At 33.6% G+C, this 27,484-nt stretch overlaps 2 protein-coding genes across 4 annotated transcripts; one reads left to right on the top strand and one right to left on the bottom strand.

Annotated features, from left to right (window-relative positions):
- Window positions 1-313: 313 nt before the first annotated feature.
- On the top strand, window positions 314-14,077 carry LOC136987243 (transmembrane protein 181). 2 transcript variants are annotated; one of them, XM_067284950.1, is made up of 14 exons: window positions 402-526; window positions 6,872-6,951; window positions 7,047-7,224; window positions 8,409-8,499; window positions 9,558-9,691; window positions 9,766-9,891; window positions 10,014-10,094; window positions 10,598-10,697; window positions 10,779-10,906; window positions 11,988-12,137; window positions 12,214-12,316; window positions 12,392-12,616; window positions 12,705-12,771; window positions 13,867-14,077. In XM_067284950.1, exons 2-14 carry the CDS (start codon window positions 6,932-6,934, stop codon window positions 13,931-13,933), a joined length of 1,470 nt encoding a protein of 489 aa, XP_067141051.1. In that variant the 5' UTR covers window positions 402-526; window positions 6,872-6,931; the 3' UTR covers window positions 13,934-14,077. The 2 variants fall into 2 exon arrangements, with proteins under 2 accessions (XP_067141050.1, XP_067141051.1); XM_067284949.1 differs by lacking the exon at window positions 6,872-6,951 and having other exon boundaries at window positions 314-526.
- Ate1 (arginyltransferase 1) lies at window positions 14,078-27,203 on the bottom strand. 2 transcript variants are annotated; one of them, XM_067284951.1, is made up of 13 exons: window positions 27,046-27,203; window positions 20,721-20,784; window positions 20,594-20,656; window positions 20,426-20,519; window positions 20,214-20,355; window positions 20,042-20,137; window positions 17,141-17,265; window positions 16,963-17,061; window positions 16,736-16,897; window positions 16,488-16,678; window positions 16,320-16,419; window positions 16,131-16,251; window positions 14,078-14,411 (listed from the first exon to the last, which is right to left on the bottom strand). In XM_067284951.1, exons 1-13 carry the CDS (start codon window positions 27,125-27,127, stop codon window positions 14,224-14,226), a joined length of 1,527 nt encoding a protein of 508 aa, XP_067141052.1. In that variant the 5' UTR covers window positions 27,128-27,203; the 3' UTR covers window positions 14,078-14,223. The 2 variants fall into 2 exon arrangements, with proteins under 2 accessions (XP_067141052.1, XP_067141053.1); XM_067284952.1 differs by having other exon boundaries at window positions 16,488-16,666.
- Window positions 27,204-27,484: the final 281 nt, after the last annotated feature.

The raw sequence follows: 27,484 nt of genomic DNA, 5'->3' as shown, positions 1-27,484 counted from the left end.
GCTTCGTTCGATACGTCATCACCGCAGAACATGCGCACTGAGCGAGACTACTACTTTTCGAACGATTCGTTACTAACGCGTTTAACTCGTTCGACTTAACGAACGTACCCCTTATTCAAACCGTAAGTAACACGCGCCCTCTTTCGACAAAATCGATCGTTATTGAAAATATAAAATATAATAAATCTTGGAAAAAGTGAATATAACAAAACAAAACGTTAAAAAAATATAAATACGTTAAATGAGAATATAATACGTATAAAATTTTAGTAAACAATTATTTATTTTATTTATTTAATTTTTTTAATCGCTTCGCTGCATCTCTGTCATGGCGGTGGTCGTACTTGTGTCGTGTTTTTGATCCTTAAACCCGCTCCGAGATGAACGGTTATCCGAAAAGTCGTTATTGTTTTAATTCTGCCTTTCTGAAGATGAAATTGAGATCGGCCTGTAACCAATTCAGTGACTTATTTAGCGAATTTAGTAAATTCATAGCTCCTACTTACTACCATGATCGCTGCGAAAGGTAAATAAATGTCCATTTCATTCACCTACTGTAAACGTCACAATGTAAACGTCACAGTGTAAATATTGCGGGTGATTCGCGCGTTTTTTTTTCAGTCGAAACGTGTAATTTACAGATTTCTTATTTTTAATAATAAAATATCATAATCGGTTAAATTAAATTTTACGATTTAATAAAAATAATAACAATTGTGTACGGTAGAAGTTACTTTTAGTTAATTTGCGTATAAATACTTCTATATGCAATTTACCTAAAGGTAACTCCTTCAGTTTTGAATGAGGGGTTTGGACTCTCCCCAAAATTTTAGACACTCTTAGAACGAGTGTATCTCTAATTGTAGTCCCTTGGCAAGAAATCAAATTTATAATGATATAAATAATTAATTAAATAAAACCAAAAAAACGGGCAAATTGTTGGGCCAAACTTCAGATAGGCTAATTTCAGGAGGTCATGGGTAGGCTGTTGGTTCTTTTGACTTTTTTACTCCCGGCGTAGTCTCCGGCTCTCTTAAGGTAAGATGTGAATTCTGAATGAAGGATTTGCCACTCCCAGAATTAAAGACCCCCTGCAAGAGCAAAAAGTCAATTGAACCATACCTATACGTGTGACACTTAGCGAGATATTCACCTCCAGTGGTAAGTTTTTACTGTGAATCGGTACTACTATGTATTCTTCATGCTCTTCCTTGACCGACGTGGAGCGTGTAGAATAAGCATCTCGGCACCCCTCTCGCCCACACCCTCCTCTAAGGCTATATAACAGGCATGGGCAGATGCGGCTCTTGTTTGAGTTACGTGCGGCTCTTGCTGAAAGTGTTAATTTCTGTTTTTTTATTAATATTTTTAGCAATTTTATTTTTATAATTTTGTGAAAATATGTTTATTAAAAAAATTCAATATATTGTTTTATTTTATATTTATATTATATAATAAAATTGCGCAGTTTACCATACTATCCACGACGACAGTACAGAACTGCAGCTCCCGTGCAGTTTGCAAAACCTACATTGCGGCTCCCACTGAAACTCGTGCTTGCCCACCCCTGCTATATAACATCAAGTACTCCACAAACAGTCAAGTTGCGGCTACTCAAAACCAGCAGTCACACAAGTTAACTTCTTAAATATGATTGTCTTAATGGAGTGACATGACTCTCAATTGCATGCATCCCTGGAAGTACACTGTATTTTGCGAAGGGACAGATATAAGCAGTGGTGATATTCAGTGGGTTCGCACAGGTTCAGCCGAACCCGTTGGTAAAATTTTCAATTTTCCGAACCTTGTTAAACACATGTAACATTTTCTCAGTGGTTTTGTTTCTTTTAAAAAATATATTAAAATATAGCGTATTATACTCTGTAACGCTACTAAACTAGAGCCTTATACCCCGTTTGCACCGAGCATTTCAATCTAGATTGTGAGCAAGGTCGGGGACTATGCCTTGGTGCTATCTCTCTCGACCATTTCAATCTCGAACAAAACAAGGTTTAATCGCGATTGATTCAAGAGAGTTCTTGAAACTAGATCCAGTCATAAGAGAGATCCCACAATCCACGCACACGAGAAAATACAAGATGGATGTGGAACACGTGTCAGGCTATGGACAGTGAAATAAAAAGGATATTGTATTTCGAGAGATGATGACGTCTGTATATTATCAGCAGTGCCATTTTGGGATGAAAAATTTCTCTGCCCCAAAAAGAAAAAAAACAGGTTGACAGCACTAATATACTATTGTTACCTGGTCTTCGCCCAGGGCCCCTTACGTTCCAAATACGCCACAGATTATTAGATATATCGCAAGAAAAGGTATTATATTTATTTCTAGCCAAAACTTCCATTTTGTTTGTCGGTGATTGTTAGGGAAAAATTTTCTGCTAGCGAACCCTTTGTTAAATATTTCAAATATCACCACTGGATATAAGGGATGTATAACTCCCCTTGTACAAGCAGAAAAGTTAAAGGAACCATACATGTACTGTACATGTGATCCTTCATGAAATATTTGCTTTTGGAGGCAAATATCTCGTGAAGAGTTGAAGGGTCCAAAGATCAGTTTTTAACCTGTATCAGTATACTGCCTATTCTCCATGCTCTGCATTGTCAAGGCGAGTGACAGCAAGCCTTGACCAATGCTCCACATGTAGTCGTGCACTTTGGTGCTCGCTATAGCTTGCACCTCATTGCCTATGTAGGGGCCAGCTCCCCCTAAAACTATATAACTTCAAGTACTCCACAAACAGTCAAGTGGACTGCTTGGAGCTAGCATAGTCACATGGGCTAAACAGTTAAATGTGATAATCTTAACAGAGTGGTGCAACTTGCAATCTTGCGTGACCCAATTTTGGGAGCTGTATCTCGCAAAGGGTCACTTGTAGAGGTATGGTTTCTTTGACTTTTTTGCTCCTGTAGGTATGCTCTACAACTCTGATAAGGTCCCAAATGTCTCATTCGGAGCTTGAATTGAGCCTATTGGGGTAGTCATGAATTTCACAAATAATTAATTCCTTTTCTATTGCATATATACACTCATGTTTGTCATACTAAAACTCTGCTAAAAAATAAAAGAAATAATTAACTACGGACACAATTTCATAAGAACTCTTTGGGTGTGTTGCTGGTAAAGTGGCTTTAATATAACTAGATAAACAAATCAATGACAAATCAATGGCTTAATCAATCAATCAATGACAAATCAATGGCTTACTTATCTGGTCCTATTAAAGCCACTTTACTAGATAGTGTCCCTATTGACCTCTTTATAGATAAGAGATCCTTATAAATTGTTTTTATATCAAAATATAAAGTAGACTTACTGATTCCAAGAGTGATTTTAATACTTCTTAAAGTGATGCAGAACAGACAATTAGAAACATGAGAAATTGTATCTAGCTTTCAAAAATTGATTTTTTCCTGGATTCAATTCAGTTTAATTTTGTATAATAAATAATCTTAACATATCAGTAATCAGCAGCTTATATTCCTGTGTTTAATAAACTTCTCTTTCCTGGAGAATAGTATTATAGGCAAATAAAAATAATCAACCTCTTACAACTGAGACTGATTTTTATTTCTCTTACTATTTACTTATAATATAGTATTGAATGTATTTTATAAGATAAATCAGTTGGATGACCGTGGTAGCAAAGGTCTCAGCCTACTGCTCTGAAAACATGGATCAATTCCAGACAGAAAACTCCAGGAAGTATTCTTGGTATAGTTTATACCGAATATGTCAAGTCCAATCCTCCATAAAGACCTACCAGTGGCCAGGATGGTTCCATTTCCGAACACTGGAAATTTAGTCATGGGTTTGCACCTTGCCAAGATGGGCTGGCCACGTGGAGTTTTCCGGGTTTTCTCCATGTCTGTAACGCCTGAATAGGAACCGGTTATTCTTAAAAAGACCTCCCGGAAGACATCCCCACTAGGCAGATTGCCCAAGTGTTGCATTGCCATAACTTAACAAACCAAAACCATCCTTCATCATCTAGCTCCTGCATTGTGAGCTTGAAAAAACTTAGTGCCCACGGATAAAGAGTCAAAATGGGGGAGAGAAAGGTTTTAAGTGAATTTCTAATGAATGTAATCAGAACCAGAATATTTACAAATTATCTTTGCTTATGAATCATACAGCATACAGTCTCAAATATTGTGGCCAGAAATATATCACATCATATATTTTCATGAATGTATATAATTTAATGGTTATAATAGTTGATTTAATTTACTTATTCGTATTTTCGTATGTCTATTGATTTACACTTCCTATTCTTGTTTGGCAAACAGTTTGATATTTTGAATTATTCTTTGAACTAGACAGATCATTCTGTATTATGGTTTGAAAAGTTTAAGTACTAAGCTTGGGGCTATAAATTAATTACATATACAGATTTTGATCAACTTTTGACCCCTCCCTTCCCATCTTTAATTATGTCTACAAAAGTGTGTGGTCCCTCTACATTGAAGAAATGACTTTAAAAAGTTCTGCAAATATTTTCTAAGTTACAGTTATATGACTAGTAAGCAGGCTTTTGAGAACAAATTCATATGCCACTAATACCATTGAAAAATGTTCACATAGACAATGTCTCTCCCTTCAAACTGTACACATAATTAATGGATGGCCCCATGGGTACAAGGGAGATCATTACAATGTGTTACAAGGGGATGGGAGTGTTTACAAAAACATTACATAATGCTAGGGTATGACCCTTGAATAATATGATGATTCCTTTTTGTTTCTGAAATGTTGAATAGTAAATCGTACCATTTATGTCACTGTCTTGTACATTATACATGTAATTAATAAAATAACAGAATGTTCAATACTCCGTGGTGTGTATTATTTCTTAGTACAAGTAAGGAAGTTAACTAAGGATATGGATTACATAATTTTGAGGACTGTATGTGTGACAGTGTTAAAGAGTGTGGCAGTCTAGTATCACCACTTAAATGTTCGTTAAGATTTGAATTAGCCAAAGCCAGGTTTCTTTCCAAAGGGGATTTATTTACAGTAATCTACAATACTTGTCAAATAAAGAGATCTCAGCTACAAGATTTAAGATAGAGCAGTACAAGTCATCCGCAGAGAAGTGAACAAGCCAGAAAAGAGCGGGAAAAAGCTGTGGCAGGCGGCCAGCACGGGTTTTTATATTCTCAATAAAGCGCCGCCTGGATTTTCGTATGCAGCTCCAGGTTACAATTATTTGGCTGCCACAAAGAGCATTATGAGAATGGGATAATAGTTGAAAAGCATAAAAATAGCATTACATAATTTAAGGACTATCATTTGTTAACCTTTTGAATGTAAATTTCACAGGCAGTTCATCCTAGATATGTTGGGCTTTGTCACCCATAATCAGGTCTGCCTCATTGTTGACCTGGCCAAATCCATAATGTGTATGAGAACCTTTCCTAAAAGAATCCCAGAAGAATTTTATTAGATCTGGCAACGGGTTCTTCTCGGTCAGGACTCCAACCTTGCCATGTACCTGTTATTTATGCCAGTATACGGATGCATTCCTTCGGGTGTTTTGTAACTTCAGATAATATGTTATCATCTTTAAGTGCTCCCACAAATAAACATCAGTAGATTTGATGGAACTGATAGTCAGTTCAGTGAGATTTTTGACTTATTCTGCATGTTTCTTTATAAAACTCAATATAAATTTACAATTACAATGTGTTTTAATTCTTAAAATAATTATTAATCATTCTGCAATATGTGTTCAATGAATATAAACTGAATATATCTATCTGAGAGTATTTTATAATCTAAAATATTATTGGAGAATTAAAGCCTTGGAAGAATACATAAGGCAAACGGGCCGCTTTCTTTAACCACCAGGTGGCGGCCTTTCGGAGAAAATAGCCTCAGTGGCTGAAATCTCCAGATGAACACAACAAATAAAGAAAGAGAATTAAAACAAAGTTACATTCTTTTGTATAAAACAATTATACAGGTATACCATCGAATTTCCGGCACCCTTGATTCCAAACCCTTGCTTGATTAAGGACAACCATGGTCATGTATAATAATAATAATTCATCAACACACCTTTAACCCACTAATTATACACTTCCCATGGGTTTAAAATATACCATGGACTGCTAGAAACTCAAATTAAATAAACCCATAAATGAAATACTGGTACTTGTACATTAATATATCATTACTCATTGCTTCTTTAATTTGTAAAGTCTTTACAGCAACATATATTCATATTGTAGAGTCAATTATGCTCTTCTCCACTTAAACGAGCATTAATACAGTATATCCTTCGGTATAATTTTATTATTTTTTTAAATTATGCTGTCGTCAGAGGGACATTTAGACCTTATATATTTACATGGAATCTATTTTCGTAGGCTCTTCCCTACCTAAATATGTAAAAGTCAATCTTTAAAAGAAAATTGCCTTATGGGACTATGAGATTTGTGTTCCTATGATCTGAAAAGGATGAATCTGGATACTCTTAAGCAGTGGCATAGTGAACATAACTGGCGCCCGGGGCACGACACTTTATCGGCACCCCCTTTCCTTCCCCAGAAACACACACAGTTTCTCCTGGAGACTATTTGGGCGCCCCTCTGCGAGTGGCACCTAGGGCATGATACACCCCCTCACCACGCCACTGCTCTTAAGTTTTATCATCTTCCGCTTGCATACAATTTTTAGTAAATTTCATTCTAGTTTTTGTTGTTATACAGATCTTTTATATTTTAATTTTATTCAGTTTTATTATTTCAATTCTGTTTTGTTTTTTTTAAATATTTATTTAAACCCTTTTTTTTATTTTATGTTCTTATTTCTGTTTTTTCTTTTTATTTTTATATTTTACAGAATATTCAGAATAAAAATGATCGTCGAAAATGTGAGATTTGCAATGTTTTCTGAAACCGAATGTTTATCAAAATATTTGCGTAAGGCATATTTAAGTTTATAATTTAGCAATTGTTACACGTAACCGTTGCGGTAAAAAAATTAAATGCTGTAGAAATTTCTTTTTTATTCACAGATCGGTTCAGATGCGACTGTACACACTTCATAAAAGAGAATTTGTGTTGCTTTTCTTGGTGTTTATTGCCCTTTATACTCTCTGCGTGGTTATCGGTCTGGCCGGACCCTCCACCTCGAGCACCGTCTCTCTCCGTGCTACGGAAATCAAACCCGAACTTAACAGATCGATAATGGCGGTGAGAGATTATTTATGAATTTTATTTTTACATTTATTACTTATTTTAGAGTCATGCAAAATCAGTGAAATATTATGTTATATAAATTTCTGTGTTTGCAAAGATGCTTTATTGGTTTTTATATACAATAATTGAATTTGCATTAAATGATTTAAACTACATTTGATAACTAATAATGGTTAAACTCTATACTATCTTGGTTTGATATTTACTGTATAGTTTGCTAAATGGAAAGTTAACTCTTGGACTATTTAAATATTTGGTTAATGTAACCCTTGGTGCCAAGATGGCGGCTCGTCTCCGATTCCAGCAAGGAAACAGTGGGACGCACATTCTAAACCCAACCTAACCTATTCAAATAATTTGGTTGTTAATAATTATGGTAATTTATTAGAATAGGTTATGTTAGGTTAGAACGTGCGTCCCACTGTTTCCTTGCTGGAATCAGAGACGAACCACCATCTTGGCACCAAGGGTTACATTAACCAAATATTTTCCATTAAAGCACAAGTATTAACTGAATTTCATTTTAAACATATACAGGTTCTCCCAAAAAGAATGCTACCATTTTAAGTTATTGTAATTATGTTAATTATTATCCGAGAAATTTGCAATGTATATTAAGGCATTGGAAAACTGTCCAAGTTTTACATTTGCCCATCACGTCTCAATGCATGCACCTCGCATCACACATCTGTACTCAAATTCTTCCTATGCCCACTGTGGCATTCTTCTCGTGACAGCCCATAATTACGGCTCCTACAGATTATTCACGTTGCACGATGACAAGCAATTCCGACTTTGCAAACTGTGGAACACGCAGCACTGTTACAGGTTGACATTTTTGTTTACGGCAGACATAACAGACAACTAGACAATGAAGATGGCTGGAGATAACAGACGACGAGACAAAACTCGGGTGGTTACTCTATCAATTGGTGTATGCGTCACACTTCTCGGATAATAATTAACATAAATATGCAGTAAATTTTCATCCATAAAAATTATAACTCCGGGAAATTTGTTTAAAAATAGACATTTTAAGTCCGCCTCAAAAAAGGATGGAGTTAAATCAATATTTTGAAAATTCATCAGTCTGAAATGTATCTTAAATTGAAAGTTATATGATATAGCTGATAATTTTGAATAAGTATGTAATTTTACAAGTTCTTTTTGATTTTCAGACAGGTCCATTTCTTCTTAAATCGCCTACATTATCTGCATACAGTCAACAATTGCAAGTTACTGCACAAATTATTATATTGAATGAAGATGGTAGGAGATATTTATATATATATTTACAGGGTGCTTTAAAAAATGTTAACACTAGTATGAAAGTAAAGTGGTGTGTTGTCCTTCGAATAGTTCTCCGTCACGTGCGAGAAGTCACAACCAGGTCGTGGAGTTCTCAAAAAGTACGACCTACTATCGCCGTCACTGTGACTGCGCATGCTTGTTAACATGTTTTGAGCACTGTACATTTTAAGCATTTTTCTTTATTGTATATTTTCTCAAATATTAATTCAATATTACCAAAATAAACTAATTTATTTTATTTAATTATTAAATCAATGCAAGATAACATTTTACATCAAATTTTATAAAATGTAAGCATTGTTTTCTATAATTCATCAGTTAACTATGTTTTATTGGAACGAACATTTACATTTAGAACTAAAGCACCTTTGAGCATATTCAACTCTTCTTCAGAAACTTAAATACTTCTAAAATATTATAAAATTTTAAATCTTTAGCATTATTCTTCCAATATCATACTTTGTTTGCTATTGCCCACAACCTAGACGAAGATTATTGCAATCCGAACTACCTACATTTTATATTAGGATGTCCTTATTCCATCAATCTTCTCTCCTAACCCAAAACTTCGGACCACTCTGAGCCATTGCATGCCGGACAAGGGTGAAAATGGCACCCGTTATGCCATGCAGGCTTGGCTCCAGCACCAACCAGTGCCGTACTGCATAATTTCTTAAAAGCATCTTTGTCTCTGTATTGGATGATAAGTTTTTGAACACGTAATCCAGAATTTGTTAAGCATTCCAGAACGGAATCTCTTCAAACATTCGAATCTCCAGTTTCTGCTTCGAAGGTTATATTAGAATTCTCTGCTGGAAAAAGTGAGCGGTGTGTGTAAATTTTTAACTTTTTTAGAATAATTAAGGCCCCAAAGATGAATAGATAAGCTCAAAAACACTGGGTTCATTCCAATAAAGCACAGTTTTTCTTATAATTCAAATTAGTTTTGAAAATTTTCCAATCAATTACTCGCAGATTCAAACAAAACATTAATTATTGATTTATATTAATTTCAGAGGAAGAAACCTTTGACAAGACGTTCGACGTAAATGTCGCCATTTACGGCATCTCCGATAAAAACGAACAAGTGCTGATTTTAGACAAAAAACACAATAAGAACAGAATGAGGGATTTGCATTGTTCAAAAAAGGTTAGTTAAATTAATATTCGTTAATTCAAAAAAAAACTTTAAAACCAGAAGTTATATTGATTTTCTTTTTATAGATTTGTGATGCCATAACAGTGCTACATTTAGGCTTCTTAGAATACTCTCATTACGTTATCACAATTCGCTTTTACGGCTTAGAAACTATAGACGAAAAATATCAGATAACGGATGTATTGTTTCAGGTAATTGTAATAAGTATTATAAATTTATTTGTAAAAGCATTTTAATATTATTATTATAATTATCAAAAATAAACGTTTGAAGTTTGTTTTGAGTTATCTTTATTGATAAATGAAGCAATTAGTTTCAGAGTTACAATCCAGCTTATACCAAAATGGAAATTTGGTTTCGGATGATATTTTTAATCGTCACATTTTACGTTACCGTAAGTGAAACTTTTTGGTCATATGATTGCGGAACGATCGAACAAAATATTTATTTGAGAGGAGTAGACTCGGCAATGCCACGAGTTTGCCGTGCTCGTCACTTCCTTGCAATGTGTCACGAGAAACAATTAAATTTTGGGTCAGTTGATGGTCCAAGATTGCGGGTTTGCACCTTGGCGACAGCAGGCCATATTGGGTTTATGGGTTTTTCTCGTGTGTTGAATGCCTAAATGGAGCCAGTTTTCTGTAAAAAAAGTACTTCCGAGGCGCACCTCATTGACAGATTGTTTGCGCTGTCTTATCCTATCAATTCTACAGTAACTAAGGAATCATAGAAATCTTTCAAACATTCGCTATGGGACTCGACATATAACATTTAAAATTCTAAATAACGCATCGTAAGTCTGTTCCTTGCAAGTAAAGCTTTTGTTCAATCACCCATATGTTTAGAATAAAATAATAAAATATATTTTGTGTACACGGACATTAAATTTCTTTCCAGTGTTGGTTTTCTCACAGTTTACGTCACTTTATCCATCACGATTGGTCCTACGAACAGAAATGGATGTTCGCTTTACTTCCTCTTCTCCTTTTATATAACAGTACGAATTTATACATAAGATTGTTATTTTGCATCTGATTTTTATACTTTAATAAGATGGCGATTTGATTTTCCATTCTAGATCCTATATTTCCGATGTCATTCCTGTTCAATAGTTGGCTTCCCGGAATGTTAGATGTGACTTTTCAAGCATCCTTTGTTTCTGCCGTGCTTTTCTTCTGGTTATGTGCCTATCACGGAATTCGTCAGGTTTGTATATTTTTTTTTTTTTAATTAACATATTAATCTGTTCGTATGACAGCTGGTAATCGAGGCAGTAAAGGCACCGGCCCGGTACTTTGATGATCCAAATTAACATGCGAGTGATTTGATCTTGGTCTTTCCTCACAATCTGATCTGTTCCCATTGTGAGCACAAATAAAGCCTTAATGCCTGCAGGGTGAAAAGTTAAAATTATATAAGATATACATTGCTGACCTTTTAAAATAACATTTGTTGGCAGGAAGTTAATGTATTCAAACAACAATAAACATAGTTTATTGTCATAAATACAAGGCTTCATGATGTTCACATTTCTAGATTAGTTCATTTATGATTCCACTGATTGTCAGTCATAATACCAAATAACTGACATTTTAACTGTGAGATTATCAAGTCATTACACACAAGCATTAAATTTTCCAAGCAGAATGAGGAGAAAATGACACAAATGAGGCCGCATTTGTGTCAATTTTGGAGACCAAAAGTCCAAGAAAGGCTCACAATATAATCGGAAAGACACGATATACAGGTACTCCTCACTTTACGACCACTGTCTGCTTAACGACCACATGCACTTATGACCTGCAATTCGGGGAATCCCCTTTCTCAGCTTGAGTGTCGGTCGGTGGCAAATGGTGACATGCGCACTAAGCGTACTATAATAGGCTTGCGCATACTATAATAGTCTTTTTATGAATAAATTTGAAATTTGTTGCATAATTTTACAACGATCCTATATTCCTGGCACAAGCTCCTCACTTATTGACCAATTCGTCAGAACGAAACTCTGTCATAAAGTGAGGAGTACCTGTATTTAAAAATGAAAAATTTCCGCTTATTTCAAGTTTGTAAAAGGTTTGTCTCTCTTTTCCCCCTCACTGTAAGATCACCTTTTTTTCCATACCCATCATGGGTTTGGGAAAATGGCAAAGAACAGAGACTCCCCACGAAAAATTTCAAGAGTTTCTCATACCAAATTCTATCTTTCGGCCATTTGGTCATCGAGGTCACTCGCCATATTGTGTATTTAAAATGCAAATTGCATATTAATAACTTATTTGATTTTCAGAATAAAAGAAAGTTCCTATCCTTTTATTTTCCTAAATGTATTATCGTCGGATTGCTATGGATTTCGACCGTAATACTCACCTCCAGCCAGAAATATCACGAATTACAAGATCCGACCTTCGACTATCACTTGGACATCCAAAACTTTACGGTATTTACTCATTTTTAAATTAAACTGCAGTCGCACGTCACTATTAAATTACATTAAACGCAATTGTTATTTTCAGGGTTTCAAAATTTTCTTTGGAATCGTTTGCATATTTTATTTTTTATATCTTGCCTGTCTAGTGGTGAAAGCTTATACAGAAGTTCATTCCATGCCTTACTTTGGTAATGCAAATGTAACATAAAATTTGGAAGGAAAAAAGACTCAAAATTTGAAGTATATATTATTTTTATTTATAGATCTTCGTCTGAAATTTCAAACTTTCACCATGATAATAGTCATCCTGAATAGCGTGACTAATATGATTTTAAATATAAAAACCTCCATATTAAAGGATAACTTTATGGCAGACTTCACCCACAACTACAGTAGTTCGGCTCAATTTTTATCCTTCTACGGTCTTTTAAATTTTTATTTGTATAATATGGCCTACGTATACTCGCCGCCCGGAAATGCCGTGTTAGGTATAACACTTTTATTTAGTTAGGATAACAAAAAAACCGACCATAAATAATTCTTGTGTGATCGTAGTATTGTTCTGATTTGTTACAGAATCTAGAGTAAAGGATAATCCTGCTCTTTCGATGATTGACGATTCGGACGAAGAAGTCATTTATGGGTAAGTAGATGCCTAATTTTTTCATTTCTGGCTTTTCCTGTAGGCCCTCCTTGGGGTAACAAGGACCGGTATCTGTGACAGACCATCGTCAAAAAATTCCTAAGGTTGCCCGACCAGATTCGGTCTTGGGTTTCCACGGCAGTAAGCCAATACCTTAATTGCCTTGGCCACCTCGACCCATAGTGATAATGTTTAATGAACGCAGATAGAATATAAGAATAGCCGAGTTAGTTAAGATGTTGGCCTGCCATCTGGGGAATCGAATTTGGACAGGACACCCCATTGTGGCCCTAAAAAATGGCCAACTTGGCATCTCCAAGTTTATATGTAATTAAATGTTAACTTGCAAGGAGTAGACTTGGCAATACTGACTTTTTGTGCCATAAATTTTTGAGTGTAGTGTTAACAAATAAATCTGAATAGTAGTAGAAATGCTAAATTTTTCTTCTAAGATGAGACATCTGGGTGTGTTTATGCTACTTCCACCAATTCGTTACAAAAAAACTGGAAACCAGTATTTTGGTGATCAATTATCGAAATTATGTCATAAGTACAAAATCTAGGCATAAAAAATTTTGAATCCCAAGATTTTGTGCTGACAATAAATAAATGTTTGCTAGCAGAGCAAAAGGAAAACCAAGGCCTTTCCTCTACTAACAATTAAGTGGATTTGAAGATATTTATATGCAAATCCCGATACTACAATTTTGCAATTGTGCTAAGAGTAAAAGACTAAGCTTATAACAGAATGCTCCTTTTGAAAATGTGTTTGTGTAATGAGCATCAATGGCACCGTGGAATTTAGAATAGAAGCAAGTTCCAGAAAATATTAGGTATTTATTGTCCTATTTCGTGCAGCTACAAAAAGTAGTGTTGAGATACTTTATGATTCCAAAATTTGATTAAGGGAAATTGGTTTTCTTGTCGGGCAACAATGCCATAAGCACGGCGGCTCGTCTACTTCTTGCAAGTACCATGTAAACTTTGTTTTTGGAAGCAATTCACCATATGGTCAGAGTATTGTGTATGTGGTAATTAACTTTATGAACAGATTGTATAGAAAACGTGGATGTTTAGAATTGTTTTTCTTCATAGATCCGATGCAGAAGGCAGACCGTTAAATCCAATTCAGCCAGGTCCTGACAAAGAAGAAAGCGACTGAAGGAGTGAAGCTGCACAGACAGTAGAAAAATAGTTTGCCGGCATCCAATTTTGTCACAAATGCACTATTCATCTTTTGTAAATACTATTATACGTATTGTAAAATTCAATAATCAACACAAATAAAAAAACTTAATTCAAGTAATTCTGTCATAACTTTCGATGAGATAATTTATTGTGAACAAATTTACACATATCTACAGTTCTCAAAATATGTGTAGTTTAAACAGGCATAGTTTTAATTCCATGCTATATGTGCAGTGATAATCGGTAAAAAGAAGCGGTACGTCGTTATTTGGAACTCGATCTGTATAAAAGCATTTTAGAATAGCACTTCCTTCCTACAAAACGAGCATATTCCGCCACTTCGGCTTCGTTGCAATCGCCTTTCCTCATCTTGCGATAATTAGTGTAGGAAATCCACTGCCTTTGGTATAAAATCTGAACCTGGCCGATGTCTACGATGCCATCTTTATCTTCTATTTAAAAAAAAAAAATTTAAATATTAATATGTATAATTAAAATATTCTGAATTCCAGTATAAATATTTCGATATTTATGGGGGGGGGAAATATGGTACCAAATCTACCTTGCACAGATTTCACTGAACTAGACTAATATTAACTGCCACCATTGAAGAAATTGTATCCCCGTGAGCCATTCTCATTTTTCTACACAGGTTTTTTTTAATATTCGAAAATCTAAATTTGCTCTTTGAATTGACTTTTTAAAAATATTTATGTTAATTTTGAATTTTTTGCTTGAGGTATAACATATAAGCCTCTAGACTTAGACGAATTTACACGTACAGGCCGAGTCATATACATTGCGCTTTCACTTGCAGGTCGGTACAAGTTTGTTTTGCGTTATTTTTTAAACTACATTTATGGAAATGCTCGGTAAGGTACTATTGGTAGTCCACAGAGTATACTGTGTAATCGTTTGTTGAGGCACAATTACACAATGCGTATCTCAAAGCACCAGGAGAAATTTTTAGTGAGTCACACTTTCCCATGGTGGTTAACATGTTAACCTTTAAGATTTATAATCATATTTTAGAACTGATAAATCGGTAAATTTTGTATAGTACATGTGCGAAAAAATTTGATGAAAAGTGGAACTGTTGTGGAGTCATTACATTGTATAGTTTTGCTTAAGAATACACAAAATTGAATGGAAAAAAATTGTTTTTCATTATTTTCAGATGTACTGTACGTCTGATGATTGCTTAGCTCAGTATACTAGATTTCGTAAGGTGGTATTAATTTGAATGGTAGTGACAAATCATTTTGGATTAAAATGGCAAGTGTTTTATTAGAAGTAATACAAACAGAAATGACTCATTTAGACGATTACTTCCATTGAGAAAAATGCAATACCTCTTTACTACTACCTGTCTATTTTTACTCTTACTCTAGAGCACAAAATGAGATTCTAATACATATTAAAAAGATGAATTTATCGCTAATTTAAATTACTTTGAAAAATAGTATAGAATGTTGGTTTCCATTATTAGAAAAAAAATAGTGTCACACATTTTTCTGGTTTTTCTAACAATAAAATATTAACTGAAAGATACTCTTCGTTAACATTTTTGATCTACATTTCCCATTACAATCATAATCCAAATCACCACCCAAATTCTTAAGACTAAAACTCCTACATATAAGTAATAATTATGTTACGATTAAAATAATTTTGAAGTGGTCGGGAAATTATTTAAATACTTTGTTTTTCAGGCTGTACTACAAACATTACAGTCGTCAACACTTGGCACTCTTCTCAAAATTGTGCGAGATTCTGACTTTCTATTGGTTGTATTTTGAATTTAACCTCAAGTCATTTTGTTAAAAATGTATGTTGATATTTGGTATATAAATAATAAATATATATTTTCTGTATATCAGTAGACATACTCTATAAAATGTCTGTTTTTATGCCTGTATACTAAATAACACTCAAAAACACGATACCAAAGTTCAAAAGAAAATTTTAGATCAAAGAATATAATTGAATAAGTAAATTTTCCTTCATTTTAATAAAATAGTTCTATTTGAATTAAAACTAATAAAACAATAATAAAGTTTGGTCAAATCTGTCCATTGACATTGTGTGTAAACTCAATCTACCATAACTTATTTCTATGAAAAATATCACCTTAATTTTTTAAATCGTATTTCATTTAGAAAATATATTACCTGCATTACTATCTTCATTCAAACGATGATATTTGGAAATATCCAGTTTTGGTTTACATTTCTCAATGGGATGCCAACTGTAGACCTCGGGGCATAAGAGGTACGAAGGTTCAAAGTTACCCTGAAAATATTTTAAATATTTAATTAAAAGATACTTAAGAGCAAAATTATAACTGTTTAAATACTTGCTTTATATCGCATCTTTGGACAAGAATGGATATAAAAACCCATATAATAATATTTCAATTCCGGAACAATGCGATTCAATTCTTGCGTAAATGCTATCTCTCTAAAATTATTTAAATTTCATTATTATACATTAAACTGGAAGATAAACAACCTTTGTAATTGCCTTACCTTAATGCCGCATAAGTTCCTAGCGATAAAAAACTATACGACGGATCGTAATATAGATATACGGAAGATACGCAATGTGGTAACACGTCTACAACTCCAACAGCAATTAAATTATCATCTAGCCAATACTGCTGATGGAATGAACCATAACCACAGAAAAATTCTGACTTTTTCTCTGGCTGAGAAAGTGACTGATATTTTTATAAAGTTTTATTCTAGTAAGAATTTTTATATTAATAACAACTTACTTTTAAAGGACTTTTAACAAGGAACCAAGTAAACTGATCTTCTGAACATTTATCTGGTGGATCTCCATGAATTGTCATTTGATACTTTGCGTAAATATTATGTGAAATGGAAAAAGTTTTTTCGAATTCTTTATTGCCGAGACCGGAACGAACTAAACGAATCTGCATTAGAAATATTAATTTAGCAAAAACAAAATCTGGAAATTTATTTTTAAAATATAAATTACCTGTAAACGATGCGCCGGGTTTTCGGGAAGAGGTTCGTTAAGAAAATCATTCAATGTCTTAACTTTATTTTTTTGCTTTGTCTGGTTTTTCTTCAGCAACTTTAATAGCAATATTTAAAGAAAACTTTTAATACTTAAATTCTCCATTAACCGTAATGCAAACATATTTAAATAGTACCTGTTCCACATTTTCAGATGTCCCTTCTTGCTTTGCTTTCTCTAATAACTTTTGGATCTTTCGCTCTTTCCTCATTAATTTAGCTTTTTTCGGTAAAGGTCTATCGGAATTCGTATGATCACCTTCTGTAAACAATATTACATATGTATCATATCATTTGTGCATTTAGTATAACTTTCTCTTCTCTACTTTGTGACTCAACATGACTCCAGTCCCAACTGAATCATCTCTGGCAAGTAATAGAAAACCAATAAAAAGACTTGTCCAGCAATAATAATAGTTTTAAACTCAGAACTGCTATAGAAATCTACACCTTTTCAGGTAATTGGACACTTACTCTAATAAAAAATAGTTTGAAATTAAAGGGTCATCTCTAATCCCAGATTGCTAAAAATACATAGGCTACATGTCGTATTTCCACTGGTCATCCAAGTCACAATCTTCCCCAATTAAATTCATTAGCTTTGATTTCAGACTACGACCAAATTCCATGGCATCATAATATCACCATATTTATCTAAATATATTTTTGGAATCCATTTTCAGGAAAAAAAAAACAGTTCCTCAAATATACCTCTTTTTTAGCCAATTTTCAGAACAAAAAAAATCTTAAAACAGCAGATTTTATGACAAAGTTTAAATTTTGGATCATAACTATTCTGAATGCTGAACGAAATCTGATTTGCTTGCGTAGAATGTACTTCCAGAACCTTCCGCAATCCCATTTTATGTCGTCAATGCCAGAGTTTAAGCTAAAATAGATTAAAATCTTGTGTTTCAGTTACATTGCCTAGTGTTCTCTTTGTGCAAGTATGACTGCAATATTCAACTTAAGGTGTGTTTCAAATTTATACGGACACGAAAAAATTAAAGTGAAACACAAATTTGCTGCATTAAGTGACAAATGTTTTATTAAAAATAATATGGATTTACATGTTTCTACACTGCAAAAGAAGAATTTTAATCAAACATTAACATTTTGTCACTGAAAATAATGTTTATGAAACTCTTATACAAAAAAACTGTTACATATTTATCCGGACAGGTTTCAAATTGCAAAGTTTTCTTACAATTTAATGGCCAATGTAACCACCATTTAACTTAATTACATTAAATACTCGATTAGGCATTGTTTCAATTAGATTCTGAAGGAATTCAATCTTAAGTTTATCCCAAGCATCTGAAATTGCTGCCTTCAAATCATGAATTGTGGAAAACTGCTTTCCATTGGCATAAACTGTACGAACCATCATCCCCCAAAGATTTTCCATCGGATTCAGGTCAGGGCTTCTAGCAGGCCATGTCATCAGATTAATATTTTTACGTTTAAACCACATTTTTGTTGATTTAGAGGCATGCACAGGGGCATTGTCTTGTTGAAAGATCCAATTTGGTCCACAAATATTTGGTCCAGCTTCCAATAAATGATCTTCAAGCATGCCTTGATACTTCTTTGAATTCATTCTTTGAGTTATAAATGCTAAATCTGTGGTTCCGTTGAATCCAAACGCACCCCACACCATTATTGATCCCCCACCCATTTGGCGTTTTGAAAAAATTTGTTTTTCGGTTCTTAAATCGTGCCAATAATACTTCCAACCGTCTGGACCATCTAAGTTGAATTTTTTTTCATCACTGAACAAAACTTCAATCCATTCTTCGGACCATGTCATGTGTTTTTGTGCCCAATCAAGTCTGTCACTTTTGTGCTTTAATGAAAGTGGTGGCATTATGACTTTTTTTCTGAATTTTAACATTGGAGATGTATTTAAAACTCTCCACACTGTTAGACTTGCCTTGTAGCAGCACAATTCTTTTTTTATTTTTCTTACTAATGTTTGTTTTGTGGAGCAAACCTTGATGATTTGTCTACAATCTCGAGGAGTAAGCTTGGGTTTTGGACCTGTCTTGAATTTTGGTACATCCTTGCCACGTCTTTTTGATAAATAATCACCAACAGTTGATTTTGGACAATTTATATATGCTGCAATTTCTCTTATTGACTTGCCTCGTGATTTATAGGCATCAATATTCCCTTTTTCATAATCAGATAAATTCTTTGTTCTACCCATTTTAGAACGTTGAACAACATAAAGAATTTGTATTACAATTAGATATGTAAGCTAATTTGCATATTTCAATGCTTGAAACTAAACAATATTCTGTTTAAGTCATAAAATGAGTGCCTGTCCGGATAAATATGTAACAGTTTTTTTGTATAAGAGTTTCATAAACATTATTTTCAGTGACAAAATGTTAATGTTTGATTAAAATTCTTCTTTTGCAGTGTAGAAACATGTAAATCCATATTATTTTTAATAAAACATTTGTCACTTAATGCAGCAAATTTGTGTTTCACTTTAATTTATTCGTGTCCGTATAAATTTGAAACACACCTTATGATGAAATTGATCTTATCTAACGATTTACAGCTCAGCCATATTCACCAACAATGTTTTAAATTGAGATTAATACATCCTTTAACAAAATTTCTCTTCCCCTTTTTCACTAACAGCAAATCACATAGTTAAAGAAAATTAGAAAAATTTACTTCCGTATTCTATAGCTGCACAATTTGAATTTGGATTATCAACATCTCAAATTATAGAAGATAAGATAGTAAATAGTATAAAAGTTTATATAATAGTAAAAGTACAGTTATTTTATAAGTAATAGTGAGGTTGAGGCCAAAGTTTTCAATGCAAAAACGTGTACGTCAGTCATTCGGCACCACTTTCCCGTAAGCCTAGAAGTCCGACAATGGCGTTTGGAATGTCGAGCATGATTCCACTGACTTTCCAAATGCCATTGTCAAACTTCTAGACTTACAGGAAAGCGGCGCCAAACGTCTGACGTACACGTTTTCGCATCGAAAACTTCGGCCTCAACCTCGCTAATTACCTTTTTTTGAACTCGTTTTAACAGTCACATTTTTAACGATTTTGCTTTCTTCACCCAATACATTATGTTCATTCTGAGATGTGTTTTTTACACTTCCTAAAAATATCAAAAAGAAAAGTAAGAATTACAATTAACTCTTTTCATACTTACTCCAGCTTAACAATATACCAACCTAAATCAGGTCTAACTTCGAATTCCTTGTCTTTTAAATCTTTCTCGACTTTAGAAGCTATGTCTTTCATTCTCACGACATCCGGATACTCGAAATGACTATCGCTCTCGAAAGATTTCATTTGGGATTCGTTGTTAGAAACCTGAATTAACATTGGTGGAAATGAGCAATAGAAAATAACGTTAAACTCAATTTTGAAAAAAAAAATTTACGTCGTCTTTAGTTCTTCCGTAAGCCAAGAATTTATGCATCTTTTTTAAGACTTTCTTTTGTGATTTCGATGGACGAAAATTTAATGCTTCACATCTGCAACGAATTTTTTAACTGTGATTAAATGGTTTTTAATAGCTTATAGATATAGGTATCAATTTAAATTTTACCTTATTGTGTACTGAGGACAGCATGCAATATTCATAGTTGGCTTATAGCAATACATTCCACTTCTAAAACATATATGAAATTTTTATTATTTTAAATTGGAAAAGTAAAAAAAATTACAAGTCTTACCTTCTCCATCCTCTGTTGATAAGATCTTGGTAGTCAGTAGGTGTCAAAGCATGTGCCCACATTCCTAAAATTCATATTGACTTTTTTTAGAAAATTTTCATTATATATTAATACTTATTAATGCCCACTGACAGAAATACTACACATCCAGATAAAATTGTCCAATTATTGCAAAATTTGGCATATAGTTATGACCCAGACTGTCTTATTGTGAGACAAGCATAAACAGTTGCAATGGCATCTTTGGCCATCATCCAGAGACAGGATCTCTTCCTAGTACCATTGGCAAGCAACTAGCAGAAGCAAAATTACATGCAAGTGTATGGGCAAACAAAGGAGGAAACTTTAATCCCAATCACAATGGTAGAGGGGTAAGATCAGATATGTGGGAGTGGAAACACTGAGTCAAGTTTCATTAACTTAACCCATTTATTGTCAAAACAGATCAGGGCTCACAAGATCTTTCTTTGCAGCTTCTTGCAGTCTCTCTCTGATTACTCACTTCTGATTGGTGGCAGGATCAATGTGAGTGCTGGTTTGGAAGTTGTGGCAACAGTCCAGACCAAGGAGTTACATGATGTCATTGTAACACAGATTACAGTTCCGTAAGTTCAAAAGAGCATGAAACAAACATTTTTACAGAAGGAACAGAACTGGCATGACAAGCACAACAAAAGAGAGCACACCACAAAAAACAAAAGGCGCTGTGGTGACCTTGAACAATGGCTTTTATTAATTTCTGGTCCCTCAATTATCCACGAAATTGGTCCTGAATTTTCATGTGCACAATGGCATCACATCTGTAACCAGGTAAAACAAGAATTAAGAGACTGCAAGAGAGGTCATTGTTGAAGTTTTAAACAAGAAAATCCAATTCTAACTCAAAACAGTCAATATTGGAACTTCCATTGTCTATTCTTCTGTCATGTTTCTCGGAATTTTTTATTATTATTATTATTATATTAATTATTTACAAATTTAGTGGAGCTCCAGGTCATTTTCAGAGCCATACACATGGCAACTGCTATGCATTCTGTCATTAGCAGCCAAGACATCAGCTTCATTTACAGTGAGGCTGTGACAGAGAAGCATAAACTGCTACAGACTGGCAGCATATTGTCTTTAGCAGAGAATCCCAGTTCTGTTTGGGAATGGACAAACACACATTAGTGTGTGGAAAACCACTGATAAGCACTTCAATCTTGTCTTTACTATTGAGTAGCACAATGCCCACTGCTGTTATGCTCGTCTTGGTAGTCCTGTCGGTCACCTCAACTAGAGGTACAAGATAGTAACAGAACAGTGGTAAGTTTAAGAAATGTTGCACCCTCAATATTATGCCTTTCACGATATGACTGCAGTCATTTCGTAAGCTAATGCTTGGCCACACATAGCTAAGGAAGTTATGAACATTCCAGGAATGCCTGTCATGTTAGTAACTTCCTGGCACAGTTTCTAAATTTGAACATATGCGAGACCAAATGGGACACCAACTTCGACCATCTACAAGTGTGAGAAACCTGGAGTGATAGCAGTGGCATAGCAAAGGGGATGCAAGGGGGTCTATCATGCACCGGACACTACTCGCAGAGGGGGCACCCAAATAGTCTCCAAAACAAACTATATGTGTTTCTGGAGTGGGCAGGGGGTGCCAATAAAGAGTCGTGCCACGGGCGCCAATTATGTTCGCTACGCCACTGAGTGATAGTTGCAACATCTGTAAGCAAATCACAGGTACACAGATATGTTGTCCATGTCTGACCATATCACTGTACGTATTTTCCAGGCAAGAAGTCTTAAAAGATGCTAAAGATTCCTTTAAAATATATAGTTGTTCCACAAGAAATTATCTTTTTGGTATGATACCATAATCACTTATTACTATTGTCATTACATTCAAAATAATAAGGTTTCATTCAACTCCTCCTTAGAACGTAACTTTTTTCCAATGAGTATATTTATTTACTATGATTAAACTAAGTTAAAATTAATAATATGAAACATCTGCTTTTAATAGAATAACATACTAAGTATTTTTGGACATTTATTCATTCATCAATCAGAGTCTATCTCAAAAATAATTAAATTACAGAATTCCTTATCAAACGTAATGAAATAAGTTCCAAATTTAGGTTTAATGGAATAAGCTTGATTTCACTACAACGTTCAGTGCGGAATTCTGTAATTTTGTTCTTTTTGTGACAAACACTGTCGACAAAATGTCCAAAAGTTTTCACTATATAATATTGTAATGTATTACTCCAGTAAACACAGATGTTTAAATGTCAGAATAGCATGTCTTCACATTATTAAAGTTATAAACCCAGTTTTAGAAAATTTAAATAGTTTTATTATTCTAAAATATACTCGGATTGAAAAACTTTCGTGTTTTATAACTTGTAGAAAATAATTTTAGAATAATGTTAATGAAATTTTTTATAAATAATAAAAAAATTAATGCAAAGTTACATGTATGGAGTGATCACAATGTTACTGTGCATGTGAATGTGTCTTGAATCAACTGTTTTGTATTATTATTCAGGATGATAGAGACCAATAATTATATGATGGACTACGAACAGATTACTCAAGTTTAGATACATGATCATCCCCAATGTACTTCATAAAACTGTCTCAATTCTGCTTTACAACAGCTGCAGACCTAAAAATATTTATCAAGTCTAATTTAATGGCTTTCAACTGTTAACATGAAGCACACGTCAACAAGAGAAAAAAAAAATTAAAATTTATGCAGAAAATGGAGTAATGTAGACAAATTTGCTATTGGCACCGTTGTCTGAAGACCGAAGTCTGCAGTCTAGCCCCAATCACAGTTTATTAATGGGCTGTGACAAATTTCACATTATATATTACATGAATAAAATAATTTAAAAAGTCTTTAGAAGTCTTTTAAAAATGTATTATTTTATTTTACTCATTTTTATTTATTATTTAAATACTTACTACTAGGGGTGAACTGCAGTCAAAATTGACCAGGGAAATTACTTGAAAATGGCCCACAAACCCATTTTTTCAAAATGATTAGACCCAAATTCTGTTATTGTATTTTTCTTACTAATTCAGTCTAAAAATTAAAATATTAACAGAAACAAATGCATTTGAACTTTGTTCTATTCGCTTTATAATTAAATAAAAATAATTATAACACAAACAGAACAAAATTCAAATGCATTTGTTTCTATTGTTAAAATAATAAGTTTACTAAATATAGATCTTTCATCCTCTTATCAACTTAAATGTTTCAGCTTCAAGCACTCAAAGCTGCTAATATCAGTAGTTAAAAATCATTTCTGAAAGTATATTTCCTTTCCATAGAAATGAAAAAAAAAAAAAATACAACAAAATTATAAAATGATAGATATATACTAAATAAAATGTCTATTAAGAAATTTGAGATGGAAAAGTACAGTTACAGATTGCCTCCAGATAGATCACTCGGTTGTCTGTTTCAGCGCAGCACCTCAGACTTGCCACTAAATGGCACCATTTGGTAATTCATATGAAAGGCTATAAAAGCTACATGCCACTCAACAGTGGCCACTTGTGGCAGAGAGATAAAGATCTGTGCACACAACACTAATGCCCATGTGACAGCATACCTTCAAAATATAAGGTTTTCAACAAGGAGATAAATAGATGCAACTATGTCATCCGTGGCACAACCGAGACACCTGTCCCAAAAAAGCCATAGAACTAAATAAATGGTTTTTTTCTTGGCTTAGTATAAAATGTCTTTAATCAACCAATAACAAAAGGTTTTCACATTAAAAGTCTAACGAGAATTTTAAAAAATTCCCCTCTTCGACCGCGTATGGTAATCCCCGTTGTTTCGGCAGCCGGGGATTAGTTTTCCTGACAATGCCCGTTTGACATGGGCAAAAACATTAGCACTTAGCACTTCTGAACTTTCATATTAAATTTTATATTTACTAAAGGTTATTTCAATACTGTTTAACATAAAAATTGTATTTGAAGCTGTGAATTACTTCAAAAATAAGTGTTTTATTATACTATTGTATTCAGTTTATTTTTCAAATATTTTTAAAAAACATAAATCAAGACAAAAACAGTCGATTTTTAAAGATTTTCTTACAATAAATTTGTAATTGCTATATGAAATTTGTTTTTGATTATTATTACTTTAGGAATGCAATTAGAAAACAGTAGGATTGAAACTGTTTTAGTTTGCTGCAATACAAGTGCAAGTAAACATTAATAATTACAAACTTTATTGATCTAAAACACTGTTCAAAGTAAAACCTATCTGAATTAAATATTTCTTCCAAGAATACAATTACATTACTCTTGTCTAATATTTATAAAAACTGAGATAATTTTAAGAAAAAAATTAATTAATTCCTTCTTAGAGAACCCGACGACTTTACATTTCTCCCATTTGGCCAGCATATTTTCATCATTTTTAGAATAGACATCCGATCAACATAGCACAACATGCACATGTACTGCTCATCTCAAGTCATTCACCATTTATTTTGATTTTTATGATGATGAATACTTATTTTCACACCATCTAAAAAACTGGTGAGATAAAGATACCATATTTATTCAAATAAACAGCAAACTGTCTATTCACAACACAGCCGCAGGATTGACTCCTTTTTCATCCTGCAGTTCTGATGTTTATTAGAATGCGCATACTGTTAGAAGGCAATTATTATTTCTATTCTTTGGGAATTGGGTGCCATTATTCTTTGAGGGGACTATAAATGGAATAAATATGATTTTTTCACATTATTATTATTTGAACCTCAAACACAACACTCCACAGATTAACACTTTACTTGAATATACAGTAAGAGTGACAACACCAAATAGAATGTACAGTTTTACAGTTTACAATAACCCCTATCTTCTTTATACTTTTTCATCTTGCAGCTGTACTATTTATTAGAATAAATATGGTATTTACGTTTGTTTCCAATGGCACACTCAGAGGGAGCCAAAGATCCTGGCACCCTCCAAAGGAAATAAAAAACCAGTAGCAAAATTTTCCAAAAATCTTTTTCTAATTAAAGTTTATTTTATTTATTTATATTGTGTCTTCTATTTCTATACTTGTGAATTAGTGGTCAAATAAGATGGGAATTCTATTTAATTAGTATTAAAAATTTTTTATCCATTGAACTTGGCTCCCCAAAGATTAAATCCCGAGTGTGCCACTGGTTGTGTCTAATATAAACAAATATTCTTTGCCTCTTTGCTTGATGTAACACCACGACTTCAATCAATTATTATCGACTTGCAGACGTATTTAGTCACGTCAGTCAACTGTGCCAATCTCAAGGGACAATCTTTCATTCCGGCATCTCATCCCTCGGTCCTGCAAACAAAAGTTGTATCTTTGGCACACCTTCAAACGAGATTTTGTCAACATTCCCATTCAAAAATTCTTGATTTCTAGAAATCAACAAAGTAAATTTCTTAATTTGCATTGCTCTATGATGAAAAAGTATAAGTATTTCTCTAAGTTTTTGAAGACAGAAATAACCTACAGTTTTCAATGAGAATTTTATAATTTTTTAATTTATAAACTATGCCCCCCCCGCAGGGCATTTATCCTTCATTTCGGATCACGTCATCCCTCGCCGCCACAATATACGATCAACAAAACCGATTCAGTCAATCCAAAGTTTCGTTTAGCAGAACCAAATTGAGCCATAAAACAGTACAAGAACGACGATTAGCAAGCATATAACAAAAGTAAAAACATTTTAAATATAACCGACGCCAATTACATTATTCAGATTCTTCTAGACAGATAAATATATTTCATACGAACAAGAATTTAGGTATAAGTTACTTTTTAAAGCTTTACGCACGCAGAAAGACCTCACTTAATGCGTCGACAAGTTCTTTGAAATTGCATCATTAAGCAAAATGACATATAACGAAAGCAATTTTGTCATAGGATATAAATGAGAGTTAAGTTTCCTATTATTTTGCGCTTGCAACCTCCGGCATTTAATTAGTAAGATTCTAGCACCGAATGAGGGGACGGGGCAGCGACCCTCATTCAGTGCTAGAATATTACCCATTTAATTTCCCCACATGTTTTTAAATATAATTCAACAACATATCACCTCAACCTCAAGTGTTGTGTGTTGTTGAATTATATTTATAAACAGCTCTCATTTAAAAACACTATGTTAAGTGAGAGATTACTGTATATATACTATTTAGCTGCAAGGATCCAAATTCTATAGTAACATGTTCAGTCTAATTACATGTCAATTACATTGCAAAATTAATCAATTTCAAATGAAAAACTTATTTTATTTTTTACCATGTGAATAACTTCCGTCTTCGCTTTTGCAATATCCGCATCGATAGCCGCTGTGTTCGGAAAAGTACTCGACGATACTCATTCTAAAACCGATCTGCAGACAGAATATACCACTGTGACACGGCTCAGTTTACTAACAAACACAAATGGACTCCCGGATGTGTTGCCAGCCGGTTCTGACAACACATCTCAAAGTGTTGCCAGCCAGTGCTGACAATAATTGTCATACAACACTTACGACGATAAATTTTATTTTATTTTTTTAATTTTAATAAACAAAATACCTTAATAAGCATTTAATTTATTTTTATTCTATTGCTGTTATTTGCTCTTTCACCCCTTTTGTTGGCCGATGGGCATCGAGGGCACTAAAAGGATGCGGCGCGTTATAACTTTATGAGGACCAAGCAAATTTGAATTTGGGGCCACTATTGGTGTG

This window comes from Centruroides vittatus, unplaced genomic scaffold (genome assembly GCF_030686945.1).
Source record: "Centruroides vittatus isolate TY-2023 unplaced genomic scaffold, ASM3068694v2 scaffold_149, whole genome shotgun sequence".
In the NCBI taxonomy this organism is placed as follows: Eukaryota; Metazoa; Arthropoda; class Arachnida; order Scorpiones; family Buthidae; genus Centruroides; species Centruroides vittatus.
The sequence above is the reverse complement of the archived record's forward strand: the minus strand, read 5'-3'. Positions and strand labels throughout refer to the sequence as shown.

Coding starts and splice junctions, on each gene's coding strand:
- LOC136987243 (XM_067284949.1), top strand. CDS start 381: ATGAACGGTTATCCGAAAAGTCGTTATTGTTTTAATTCTGCCTTTCTG. Junction 9,892..10,013: donor TAACGGATGTATTGTTTCAG/GTAATTGTAATA, acceptor TGAAGCAATTAG/TTTCAGAGTTACAATCCAGC. Junction 12,617..12,704: donor GCCCGGAAATGCCGTGTTAG/GTATAACACTTT, acceptor GATTTGTTACAG/AATCTAGAGTAAAGGATAAT.
- Ate1 (XM_067284951.1), bottom strand. CDS start 27,127: ATGAGTATCGTCGAGTACTTTTCCGAACACAGCGGCTATCGATGCGGA. Junction 20,657..20,720: donor ATCAACAGAGGATGGAGAAG/GTAAGACTTGTA, acceptor TATATGTTTTAG/AAGTGGAATGTATTGCTATA. Junction 20,138..20,213: donor CGAAGTTAGACCTGATTTAG/GTTGGTATATTG, acceptor TGATATTTTTAG/GAAGTGTAAAAAACACATCT.